Consider the following 13639-nt stretch of genomic DNA (forward strand, 5'->3'; position numbering starts at 1 on the left):
GAACCACCTAAACGGCGGCAGAATGAGAACATTCCTGCCTGCATTTACATTTGACCTTCGTGTTTGGAGAACATTTTATTCTTTCCTCACAAACGGGTCAAGTGGTTTCAGGGTTCAAAGGCAAGCATGCCAGATTTTCATGCTTTCAAGAGCAGAATTATAAAATCCGCGAAGAGTCCAAACAAGCAGCCCAGCAGGTATCCGAGCACACTTGCTGTGGTTTGCAGAACGAGCCCAGCAATAGAATGTGCAAACCACCTCGGATGTGGAAGAGAGCTCTGAGCGCAGGTCGTGATTCCCTTTGCACTGGGAGAGCCAGGCCAAGAGTGCGTGTTTTCCCTGCAACCCCTTAGAGAAGAGGTTGGCTGTGTGGGTGAGATATGAATATTTTAATTTCCTGGACACTCCGTTTACTAGAGAAAGATTAACAGGTCTGTGATACGTGAAAGCACTCAGATTTCTCCCCGTGCGGTAGAGAGAAAGGATTGTGTGTGGGGTTGGCATGAGGTTGCAACCAACTCTGGGAGCAATGTTGCAATAAACTCAGCATCTCACCCCGTGACTTGCCAGGAGGTGGGGTGGGGGGGTGGTCAGGGGAGCCGCAGGAGGAGTCAGCCTGACCTGTAAAGGTCTGGACCAAAGCTGGGCGCCTTCTAAAGTAAACCAGTGCTCACCCGTTGACGCTTGGTCGCAGCCGTGCTGAGCTGCCCACAGCTCATCCCAGCGGCACCTGCAGCTCAGGAAGGAGCATCCGGAGCATCGGGCCAGGAAAATGCTGACGGTGGACGACATCCTAGAGCACACGGGGGAATTCAACTTCTTCCAGAAACAAACCTTCTTCCTTCTAGCTCTGCTCTCGGCTGCGTTCACCCCCATCTATGTGGGCATCGTCTTCCTCGGCTTCATCCCGGACCACCGCTGCCGGAGCCCCGGGGTGGCTGAGTTGAGCCAGAGATGCGGCTGGAGCCTGGCCGAGGAACTGAACTACACGGTGCCGGGCCCGGGGCCGGCGGGCCAGGCCTTCCCCCGCCAGTGCCGCCGCTACGAGGTGGACTGGAACCAGAGCACCCTGGGCTGCGTGGACCCGCTGGCCGGCCTGGCCGCCAACAGCAGCCACCTGCCGCTGGGCCCCTGTCGGTATGGCTGGGTGTATGACACACCCGGCTCCTCCATCGTCACCGAGGTAGGTTCGCATGGGACCTAGAAGGGACAGAGGAAGCCCATAGTGCAGCTTTTCTTAAGGAATTACCCAGGGGAGCCCAGACATGCTCTTTGGAGTTAAAATCCTAGTTTCCAACAAAAACCTCCAGGCTCTTATTTGTCTGGAGGGTGAGCAGGTTAGTTTAAACTTCAAATTCTGACAGTAATGATTCCAATGTACACAGGTCCAGGTGTAACAGACAGGCAAAAGCGTATCAGAATTCCTGGAAATAATGCCAGCAAAGGGGAAATTTTCAAGCCGCTTCTTTTTCTGAAAGCCCAACCTTCGCCTCCATTACTGGTAGCCCCTGGAATTCACCAGAACAGGGCCCTGCCGTGACACACTGTGCTTTGCGCTCAATGGCTAATTTCTTCTAATTTGCTCAAAGTGTCCATATCAAACCATATGGGATTGGAGCGGATGCTATGGGATTATTTTATTAAAAACTGCACTTGGCATTAACAGCTAATTGGGAAGCCTCTTTTTTAATAAATAGAAAAAGTGAATTGCTTCTATTGGAGGCAAAGCAAAAGGGGGGGATGAAATTATTCTGCAAATACAAAGAAAGCCAGTTGCTGGGCTTAATTTAAAAGGACTGCTTGGGGGAAGAAATAAACTGCTTGGATGTTGTGAAGATAATCTCTGTGAACAGGTGTTTAGGTAGAGAAGCATTTTCAAAGGATCTAAAGTGGTCTGAGAGTTACAGGAGATGTGGAGGATTATAGATTTAACATCCTACAACTTTGGAGGTTTCCAGGCCGATCTCACTCGTTCAGACTGAGGAAACCAAGGCCCAGAGCAGAGAAAAATTTTGCACGAGGTCACAGAGTGAAAAAACAAAAAACCAAAAAAAAAATGATAGCTGTTAGCCCTAGAAACCCTCCCTCCTGACCTCCAGGTCAGCACCTGTCCCTCCTTCAACACCACCTCTTGTGGTGAGAGGAGAGCACAGGAAACAGCTATTCGCAACTCTTTTTTTTTTTTTGTCTTTTTGCCTTTTCTAGGGCCGCTCCCTCGGCATATGGAGGTTCCCAGGCTAGAGATCGAATCGGAGCTGTAGCCGCCGGCCTGCACCACAGCCACAGCAACGCGGGATCCAAGCCGCGTCTGCAATCTACACCACAGCTCATGGCAACACCAGATCCTTAACCCACTGAGCGAGGCCAGGGATCGAACCCACGACCTCATGGTTCCTACTGCACCACATGACTAACCACTGCGCCACCACAGGAACTCCAGCAAGATACTCTTAATTCCCCGAATTTAAAGAGACAGCAAAGAGGCACCAAACAGCCCAACTCCCCCCCCCACCCCCCGCTGTCCCCCGCCCGGTGACACTCAGGTCCTTATGTGCGCTCCTCTTTGCCTCTGAGTATTAAAATTAGGAAGGAAAATGGTTTCGCGCATAAGTCATTAACCAATTTCAGCTGATTTAGCCCAAATAGAGGTTAGCCCAATGATGCAAAATAGACTGCAGGACACATCTTTCGCTTGTGTAAAGATTTATCTAAGCAAAAAACAGTTGGTTACTTGGCACTCAGCCAGGTCGGGGCAAGGCAAAGAACATCTCCTGAGGCCCCCGGGCTCCGTGGCGTCTAACCGGATTTTGTTTTCTTTCCCTTCTGACTCGGGACACCCCTCGGCCCTCGCAGTTCGACCTGGTATGCGCCAACTCCTGGTTGCTGGACCTGTTTCAGTCGGCTGTGAATGTAGGATTCTTTATCGGTTCTGTGGGCATCGGCTACATCGCAGACAGGTAGGTGCAGGGCAAAGGTGGTAGAATTTAAACAGTCCCAGGAGAGCGCTTGGATTCACCTGCCCGGACTGGAAGCCCATCCATTCCCAGAGCACACGGACCCCCAACTCCTGGTCTAATGTCGATTGTCGTGAGGCTTAGATTTCACCTGCGGCTTCCATAAGCATGACCGATGCGTCTAGTTTCTAATCTCGAGGGCCTCAGGGGGATGATTGAACCTTAGGCAGTGGTAGCTCTTGGTGCAACGTCCCGAAGCTTCGGGCTGGAAGGGAGAGCGATGGATGCTTTGATCCCAGTTCGTTCTTTGGCCTCATACCATCCACCCGGTCCTGTGCCTTTGGGGCTTCTGAGCTTCATCCTCTGCCTCCCTGTCCTGTACCTGAACCAGATAACTGCTGCTACCTATTGTCTTTTTTTTTTTTTTTGTCTTTTTAGGGTGGCACCCACGGCATATAAAGTTTCCCAGGCTAGGGGTCCAATTGGAGCTACAGCCGCCAGCCTAAGCCACAGCCACAGCAACACCAGATCCGAGCCACGTCTATGACCTACACCACAGCTCATGGCAAGGCTGGATCCTTAACCCACTGAGCAAGGCCAGGGATCGAACCCGCCCCTCATGGTTCCTAGTCAGATTCGTTTCTGCTGTGCCACAGCGGGAACTCTGTGTGTGTGTGTGTGTGTGTGTGTGTGTGCGCGCGCGCGCGCGCGGGCCTATTGTTCTTTTCTGAGCCCGAGGGGCCACAGAATTCCTGAATGGGGGCCCTGGGGCCAGATGTAATTATATTTATGGTACCTATGAGTCAATTTGGTGACAGGGAAACAGGGTGTCCTCTCAGTGGAGGTAACTATCTAATTCCGTTATGTCACATCTCCCGAGAGACCTCCCACGTGGAACGTTCGGCAAAGGGTCCTCTCTCATGGGTCGGGGTCTTCGGGAGCTGGTTGCCAGTGACACAGACTGATCCAGCTATTCCTGTGTCTCTTATTTATCCATCATTTTGTCATCCTGGATTCACCGCGCTGGATGTTCCTCTTTACTCTGTCGATGACTAATTAGCTATTTTAAGGAGTCCCCAAAAGGAAAGGAACAAAAAAAAATAAACAGCTTTATGTTTGATAAGCACCTCACATAATTTGGCTAGCAGGGCTCTTTATTTATTTATTTGCCTTTTTAGGACCTCACCCTCGGCATATGGAAGTTCCCAGGCTAGGGGTTGAATCAGAGCTATAGCCACTGGCCTACGCCGCAGCCACAGCAAGCCCAGATCCTTAACCCCTGAGCGAGGCCAGGGATTGAACCTGCATCCTCATGGATGCTCGTCAGATTCGTTTCCACTGCGCCTTGATGGGAACTCCAGGGCCAATTATTTAATATCCGTGATGTTGACTGTTTATGAGTGGTTTCCCCGTGCCAGGCCCTGTGGGCAACATAATGGAGGGTACCCTTCTCCATCATTAGTCACCTGGTGACATATGCTATATCGCTATATAATAAATGTACAACCTTGTACAATTTATTATGAAATAACTTATTTTAGGAGTTTTCGTCGTGGCTCGGTGGTTAATGAAGCTGACTAGGAACCATGAGGTTGTGGGTTCAATCCCTGGCCTTGCTCAGTGGGTTAAGGATCCAGCATTGCCGTGAGCAGTGTAGGTCGCAGACACGGCTCGGATCTGGCATTGATGTGGCTGTGGTGTAGGCTGGCAGCTGCAGCTCAGATTAGACCCCAAGCCTGGGAATCTCCACATGCTGTGGGTGTGGCCCTAGAAAAGGCAAAAAGACAAAAAAAAAAAAAAAAATAAAATAACATTTTAAAAAGTAATTATATTTAGAATTTATTTTGACTATAATTCCATGTTATAACTTGTAATCAAATAATTCCCTATATAGTTATGGATCTGGCGTTGCTGTGACCTGTGGTGTAGGTCACAGACGCAGCTCGGATCCATCGTTGCGGTGGCTGTGGTGTAGGCCGGCAGCTGTAGCTCCGATTGAACCCCTAGCCTGAGAACCTCCATATGCCGTGGGTGCAGTCCTAAAAAAAAAAAAGACAAAAGACAAAAATAAAATAAAATAGCATAACATAATAATTCCCTATTTGGTGTTTCTGTCGTGGCTCAATGGTTAATGAATCTGACTAGGAACCATGAGTTTGCGGGTTTGATCCCTGGCCTTGCTCTGTGGGTTAAGGATCTGGCGTTGCCGTGAACTGTGGTGTAGGTTGCAGATGCAGCTCGGATCCCATGTGGCTGTGGCTCTGGCGTAGGTCTGTGGCTACAGCTCTGATTCGACCCCTAGCCTGGGAACCTCCATATGCCATGGGAGTGGCCCAAGAAATGGCAAAAAGACAAAAAAAAAAAAATTCCCTATTTAATTCTAAAACAAATGGTAGACATTTATGCTTGTCCCCCTCCCACTATATCTTTGATAAACCCAAACCCAAACCTCTGAGCTTAGTATTAAATGTAGGTAGAATATCTTCTTGGATGATACTAAGCTGTCAGTCTGGATTAAAACTTGCAAATGTGTTAAAGATTAATAAGGACATGGAATTCCTGCCATGGCTCAGCAGTTAACAAACCTGACTGGGAACCGTGAGGTTGTGGGTTCGATCCCTGGCCTTGCTCAGTGGGTTAAGGATCCGTCATTGCCGTGAGCTGTGGTGTAGGTCCCAGACTCGGCTCGGATCTGGTGTTGCTGTGGCTCTGGCATAGGCTGGCAGCTGTAGTTCTGATTGGACGCCTAGCCTGGGAACCTTCATATGCTGCGGGTGCAGCCCTAAAAACCAAAAAAAAAAAAAAAAATTTAATAAGGACAGCTTCGTCAATCGCCTCCTCTGGGGAATCTGAATTTTCAAGGCCCCAAGCCCCCTGTGGCAGCAGGAGGGAGGGACGGTGACAGGGGGGGTGCTGGGCCACAAGCAGCCCCAGGTGTGACACCACTTCTGTATCCACTCAGACTCCGTTCAAGTCTCTTGCTGGCACTCTGTGTGGCCAAGAGCCTCAGGGGGTACAGAGTGAGGTCATTGGCTTGTACCTTTGTTTTCTTTTTTAGTGGCCGTGCCCGTGGCATGTGGAATTTCCCAGGCCAGGGATGGAATCTGAGCCACAGCTTTGACCTGGGCCACAGCTGCAGCAGTTCAGGATTCTTAACCCACTGTGCCACATCGGGAACTCCATCCACTTTGACTTTTATTGTCACAGAAGTGAGGACAGTGGTTTGGAGATGACCCTTTAAGTCAGGACAGACACCCTGACGAGGGGGGTCCAGAGTCCACCTGCTGCAGCAGGTGGCTGCCCAGCCCGCTGGCCCCTGCTCCCTCTCCACGCCTTCCTTCTCCGTAAGGAGCAGATTCCAACACTCAACGCGCCCGCACAGAAGTGACCGAGCCTCACGGCTGGTTAAATAAAGGAGTTAATTATTCTCATCCTACCCAAAGAGTAGGAGTCTGGGTGTACTTCTTTCCTGACTGCACATTCCTACCTCATAACCCAGTCAATTATCCACCTTCTTGGATGAGCTCATGACTCTGTCCCTCTGGCTGAAAACTCCCGTGCAAAGGTGATGACTCATTATTCTTCCACCCAAAGCTGTGAACCTACTTCCATTTCTTTTTCTTAACCCACCTGAAGTTTTGGTGGTTGTTGCCCCTTTCTCTTCTGTTTGTGTGTGCAAGTCAGAGGGTGTAAGAAGACAACCACCGTAGGGCCCCAAAAGGACACTCTCACGCTATCTTTTGCACTCGTAAGGGCTATTTCTGAATAATTGTCAAGTTTATACCCTGGGGCAAGAATCTCATAGAAACCCATTTCATATTATAGATTAAACCAGCCTTAATTAAAATAGATTGTCTGCTATGAGGAATTTTTATTTCTTTTTAATTTTTTATTAAAGAATAGCTGATTTACAATGTTGGGTCAATTGCTACTGTACAGCAAAGTGACCTAGTCATACACACACACAGACACACACACACACACGTTCTTTTTCTCATATTATCCTCCATCATGTTCTGTCACAAGAGATTGGGTACAGCTCCCTGTGCTGTGCCGTCAGACCTCATTGTACAAGGAATTTTGAAAATGTGACCTAAAGTTGATGGGGTGTCTTTTATTTTTTTGTTTGTTTGTCTTTTGTTTTTAGGGCCACACCTGGGCATATGGAAGTTCCTGGCTAGGGGTCCAGTCGGAGCTGCAGCTGCCAGCCTATACCACAGCCGTGCCAGATCTGAGCCACATCTTCGACCTACTGCATCTGGGACCTACACTGCAGCTTGGGGCAACACCAGATCCTTCACCCACTGAGCGAAGCCAGGGATCATACCCACATCCTCATGGATGCCAGTTGGGTTCTTAACCTATTGAGTCACAAAGGGAACTCCAGGGGGGGTGTCTTTTAGAAGAAAGTTGGGAGGAGCTTATGAATGGGTTGTAATAAGGATGCTGAGTCTTACAGGAAGTTGCAAGACTCCCTGAGAGTCGGCTTTGCAAATGAACGAAGGAAGGATGAAAGGGGAGGGAGAACATATGCTCAATAAACCTTTTCTAAGATGTCGAATTTATTTCATCATTCAAACTGCCCAAGGAATGATTTTCAGGATCACCTGACACACAAAAGTAATCTCTCACCGATTCCAGGTGTTTTACTCTAAGCATCAGTGATGTCATGCCAGGCTTTAAATGTTTAACAACTGGCTCTCTAATGGAAAAAGCCCGATCTGGAGGATCTGCTGATCTCAGCAGTGTCAGTATTCCCACAGTGGTCCATCCCAAGCTACCGAAGTGAGGTCACCGAACAGAGTTGGCTAGAAATAATGCACCATTATATGGTATTCTCCCCATACAAATACAGGAGATAGATATAAAAAAACCTCATGAACGTACAGAATGGTCAGACGCAGTAACATAATTAGGGAGAGATACGTTTTGCATATTTATTACTCTTGTAAAAATTTTTTATTAGAGTACAGTTGATTTACAGTGTCGTGCCCGTCTCTGCTGTACAGCAAAGTGACCAATCTTTTTCTCATATTCTCTTCCATCGTGTTCTATCCCAAGAGACTGGAGACAGTGCCCTGCGCTGCACTGTAAGGCCTCATTGCTCATCCATTCTAAATATAATAGTTTGCATCTACGAACCCCAAACTCCTAATGCATCCCGCTCCCTCCCCCTCCCCCTCCTCCTTGGCAACCACAAGTGTGTTTGTTCTCCATGTCTTTACATTTGAGATTTAAAGCATTAAGAATCCCAGGTAACTATTCATGATGTTGCCAGTTGTTTTCAGATGGTCAGTTAGTATTGAAATGGTCACTAGATCAGAGGTGCCTAAAAGAAGAGGGACAGTTAGACGTCCGGCCACATGGAATGTACCCTGCTAATACGAGGCAACACAGTGACATTCAGTTTGAAGTAGATAAACAAAAATGAAATAAAATCGGAGCTCCCCTCGTGGCGCAGAGGAAACGAATCCAACTAGGAACCATGAGGATGCAGGTTTGATCCCTGGCCTCACTCAGTGGGTTAAGGATTTGGCGTGGCTGTGAACTGTCGTGTAGGTCGCAGATGCAGCTCAGATCCGGCGTTGCTGTGGCTGTGGTGTAGGCTGGCGGCAGCAGCTCCAGCTGGACCCCCAACCTGGGAACCTCCGTATACCGTGGGAGTGGCCCTTAAAAAAAAAGGATTAAATAAAACATCGCTTGCTATGACGAATTTTTCACATATCCCCTAAGAGCTGATTAGGATGTCCTTTAGAGCAAAACCAGGAGGACCTGATAAAATGGGAAAATGAGAGACGGAGCCTCGAGTCAGCTTTGCAAAGGGAGGGAGGGGGAGGGCTGGGCACCCAGCTCTTTAAATGTAATATTGCCGGTGGGATCAGACAGGTCTTGTCCAGATGAGACAGTGGAGAAAGGCCGGCACACTCGCTGGACATCACAGGAAGGGGTAAGGTCAAGGTTACACATTCTCTTCTGCTCTGGGTACTGATATGATTCTCCAGGTCCCTAAACAGACAAAATCCAAGCCCCGCAAATAAAACGTGCAGAAGCTGCCCGGCTCCACAGCAAAGGCCCTCTGGGATGGCGACATGCAAGGGGGACCACATTGTCCCACCGTTTCCATGGAGACGACAATACCACAGTGTCCAGAGGCAGTGTGGGAAACAGATGGGGAAGGACCTGGAGCACTGAACTCCGTTTTTTTGCTAAAGCAAAAGCTCCTGGGTGGGCCGCTGCTTGAGACTGTTGGTGCAAAGGCCCAGCTTGGGTGATGACAGAAGCCCCGAACGGGCCCCTGGGGCGATCGGCAGTGGGTGGCCTGAAAAAACACCCCTTCCCTGTGCACCCCCCTGCCCCCACCCTGTGTGGGGCTGAGAGGTGCTCCAGTCCAGGGTGAATGGGGTTCACTGTGCTTCAAGTCGATACAGGATGCTCCGATGAAAAGTCCTGCCGGACGTGAGCTGAAGGAGGGCTCCCTTCCTGGGTGTCCATCTGAACTTTGAGCTTCCGTCCTTCAGAGCTGACCTCTGCTTTGGTCCAGAACATCTAAGGGTTTTCTCCGAGCGAATGGAATTCCACTCCCGCTCTGTTTCCTCCTTGCAGGTTTGGCCGTAAGCTCTGCCTCTTGCTCACAATCCTCATCAACGCCGTGTCCGGAGTCCTCATGGCCATCTCCCCCACCTATACGTGGATGCTCGTCTTTCGCTTGATCCAAGGACTGGTCAGCAAGGCAGGCTGGATGATAGGCTACATCCTGAGTAAGAACCCCTGTGACGGTCGCTGGGGGAGCGAAGGGCGTTGCTGCCAAAATACAACCTGCCAGATGGAGGGGGGGGGGGCGCAGAAGAGGGGACTCAGCTTCAAGTCAATGTTGAAAGATTTTTTTCCTGTATCAAAAGCGTTTCTGAAGTCTTTTCAGTAAACTCATTCTGCATTCCTCCTATGAAGAAGATGAGGAAGCAGAAATGAGGGTAAACATTATGCCATCCAAGTTCTTATATAACTTTAGGAATTTTGCTTTCTGTACCCTGGGGTGTTTCATAGAGAGAAAATCCAGCCTATTAGGCTACACAGAGAAAAAAGTCAATTATGAGAAATGTATTCCATTTATAAGGGACTGTATTTCTTTGAAAATAGCCATTCTAGTAAACCGCAGTTATCCTCAATTTTCATTTCCTTCTTTTCTTCTTTCTTTCTTTTTTCTTTCTTTCATTGTTCCTTCCTTCTTTTCTTCCTTCCTTTTTTCTTTCTTTCTTCCTTGGCCACATACGCACTGGCTTGATGTGGGATCACTTACCAGACCAGGGATTGAACCTGGGCCACCTCAGTGAAAGTACTGAGTCCTAACCACTAGCCCACCAGGAAACTCTCATATTTATCCTCATAGTTTATATGCAAGGAAACTGAGGATACAAGTACTGCGGTCAGTCTCAGTTCCTCAGGAAGCGATGCGTAGGGCCGGGAATATCATTTACGTCCTACTCATTAGGAGCTGGTTATGCTTAAGCTCCATGGATCATAAGAGAATATCTGAATTATGACAGCAAAGCATCCTTAAAGGAAGATGAATTTCTACCGCAATCACATACTGGGAATTCACTCCATAAGTCCTTTCCCTTCAGAGCTGCATTCAAATAGCATCTGTACTAAGGGAAATGGACACTGAAATTCAAATAAGATGAATACATCTCTCGTTTTGCACAAGAGCACTAGAATATGTGTGCTTAAAATTTTACCCAGGAGAGTTAATTTGGGGAATTCTTTGAGATGAAGAGGAGATGATGCTAAATACACTTCGGTGCCTGTCATGGGGTCACCTGATCTACGTTTAGACAACAAAGGAATTAATGTACGTGGTGATTGCATGAGAAATTGGCTTCTAGAACACAGGACGTGTAGAAGTATGTGGAGTTTGAATTTACATTTCAGCCTTCTCCCACTCTTTTTCTCTCCGGTCCCTCTGCGTGTCCTGAAGGCTCACCTGCCATGCGGTGCCCTCTTTCTACCCCGCGCCCCAGACCTTCTCCACGACCTTCTCCCAGCCACACTGAAGGGAGGCAATTCTATTTATTGAACATATTTATTGAATTTTGTTTAACTCTCTTTTTAAATGCTTTTGGATTATTCACAGTAATTTATAGAAATAATTTCTCTTTGGTTTAAAAATAGTTGACATCTTTAACACGATTACCAAATATTCAAAACAAAACCCTGAGTTCGTGGAATAGCTGGAACCCCAATTCTTGCGTGTCTGTGTCATAACAATGACCACTTCCTAAATCCATGCACCACAGACTTCATAGTCTGTCGTGGTGTAGCCATGGGGTGGGATGCGGCTGATTATTATGCCATGTTATGTCAATTAACTGAGCCGGATTCATAGTGTTGTCCAGTTTCTAGGTTGTAAAGACTCCTGTCAGGACTGATCTTGAGTTAGCAATGGGTTAAAAACCAGCTTGTCACATTTCTGAAAATGTAGAAATCGGCTCTCCAAGCCAGTACTAGCTGACTCCGGTCAGCTTGGAAATTCATCCCTGGGTTTGCAAGCCATTGGAACACATTAATGGGACAGTCAAGAAAATGGTCAACTCATGCACGGAAACAAGTTAAACTGGGCTATTCATTTACATGAAAACCGTCTATGCTCTAAAGTCAAGGTTTGATTCATTTATTCAGGTCCTAAATTATCACTGCTTTATTACTCTAGATCAAAATTTTGTGTGTATCTGAAATATAATTGCATGTGTCCTTAAAATTATTCTGTAAATCATGTGTTGTTTGAGGTGGTAGGACTTTCATACCAGGTAATGTGGGATTATAAGAAGTTATATTAATTAACTCAACATCAAAAATTGCAATAAAATAGGCCCCAAAGAACATTTTTAAATTTTCAGAGGGCTATATAGAAAATTCTAGAATTTGGGCTGCTTTTTTTGGAGGTTGTCATTCTAGTTTCCCCATCTTTGGACAGTCAACCCACTGTGTGCTGACTTGCGTTGACTACTGGGGTTCTTTCTGCAGTTACAGAGTTTGTCGGGCTGAGCTATCGGAGAACCGTGGGGATCTTTTACCAAGTGGCCTTTACCTTTGGGCTCCTGGTTCTTGCTGGGGTGGCGTACGCACTTCCACACTGGAGGTGGCTGCAGTTCACCGTGACTCTGCCCAACTTCTGCTTCTTGTTCTATTACTGGTAAGTCCAGTTGAACAAAAAAGAAATAAATTAAAATATTTTCTTTAGCTAAAAATGCTGTCTTCAGAGTTCCCTTTGTGTCTCAGCGGTAACGAACCCAACTAGTTTCCATGAGGACTTGGGTTCAATCCCTGGCCTCACTCAGTGGATTAAAGAACACAGCTTTGCCATGAGCTGTGGTGTAGGTCGCAGACGTGGCTTAGATCTCGGTAGCTGTGGCTGTGGTGTAGGCGGGCGGCTACAGCTCCAATTTGACCCCTAGCCCGGGAACTTCCATATGCAGACCCTCCTTCCAAGCTATGAAGATTTTCTTCATTCTTTTGTTTCATAGGAAACTCAAGTCTATGTTTCAGGGATAAAAATCACATGTTTCAACCATTGTCTCTGGAAATCAAATGTTCTTTCACTTTGAGCTTAAGAGTCTTATGACTTGGATCTCACATTTTCATATTATTTATGTGGAGTTGAAATTAGCTTCTAGTGGCCATGACACCCTTTAAAGAGACTGACAATATTATTGTTCTTATTCTACCCCAGAAGAGAGAAGATGAATTATGGCACTCGTGTCACCATTTCCCATGTCCATGCCCAAAGCAGACATCCACAATCAATCACTGCAGTCTTTATCCCTGAGAAGGTCAACAGGGCACCCCAGCCAGACCATACCAGTCAATCAGAGTTAGCAGGGCAATGAAAACATGTTTGTCAGCCCTGCCCAAGAGAAACATAGAAAGCAATAGGAATAGCAAAAACTATCAGAAACTCCTAATGCAAGTTTTCCTGAGATAAACCAAGAGCGATGCTGGATTATCAACCAAATCTCTCTCCCCTGCAAAAGCGCATTTATTTAGTTCCTAGACTTTCTACCTGTGCTTCCCATCCATAGCTGTTTTGTCTGTGAATTAAATATTCAACCCTTCCCAGGAGGCCTGTTTCTCCTCTAGAAGCCAGTAAAACTCTGAAAGTAACCCTTAGCTCCATCCTTGTGTCCTTTCTCTCTCCAAATCCATCCCCTTAGGAATTTGTTATTTCTTGTCCAGATGGCTGGGTTAGACTATCACCATGATTCTTGCAAGAGGAGACAAGGGCCCGAATTAAGGCAGAAGTTGTAGGTGTGAAGAGGAAACATTATAAACTTTAATAAGGTGGCAATGACAGAGCTTGGTGACAGACTAAATTGTGGAGGTTTAGAGAGAGGAGGTCCCTAGTGGATGACACCCAGAGTGTAGGCTTGTGGGTCCGTGTGTTGTTCAGAAATAAGGAACAGGAGAAGGGGGGCGGATTTGGAAGGAAAGATGAGCTTTGGGCATTTGGAATTTGAGACCCTGGAAGGACATCTCCGTGCAGACATCCAGGGCAGCGAAGCTTAAGGATGAGGAATTCAAGTCCAATTCATGTCTGTGGCAGCTGTGGGCTGGATGGGACGGCCCAGAGAAAATGAACGGGGCCAGGAGTGGAAGGGGGTAGGGCAGAACACAAAAAAAACACCTGTTTT

The 13639-nt window shown here is 47.4% G+C and overlaps 1 protein-coding gene across 2 annotated transcripts in view; it reads left to right on the plus strand.

Moving 5' to 3' along the window:
- The first annotated feature begins 454 nt into the window (after positions 1-454).
- Positions 455-13639, plus strand: part of SLC22A2 (solute carrier family 22 member 2) — a 33638-nt gene continuing 20453 nt past the window's right edge. Inside the window, exons 1-4 of one of the 2 annotated variants that reach the window (XR_014836376.1) lie at positions 455-1183; positions 2854-2957; positions 9558-9712; positions 11976-12144. Coding sequence is in view for 1 of the 2 variants with exons in the window: in NM_213902.1 (NP_999067.1) it covers positions 773-1183; positions 2854-2957; positions 9558-9712; positions 11976-12144 (839 nt within the window). In the remaining variant the exon portion in view is untranslated. 2 annotated transcript variants of the gene reach the window in all.

This window comes from Sus scrofa, chromosome 1 (genome assembly GCF_054392235.1).
Source record: "Sus scrofa isolate SSC_HxYL_T2T_F1_AM1 chromosome 1, Sscrofa_HxYL_maternal_Yorkshire_Landrace_v2.0, whole genome shotgun sequence".
In the NCBI taxonomy this organism is placed as follows: domain Eukaryota; kingdom Metazoa; phylum Chordata; class Mammalia; order Artiodactyla; family Suidae; genus Sus; species Sus scrofa.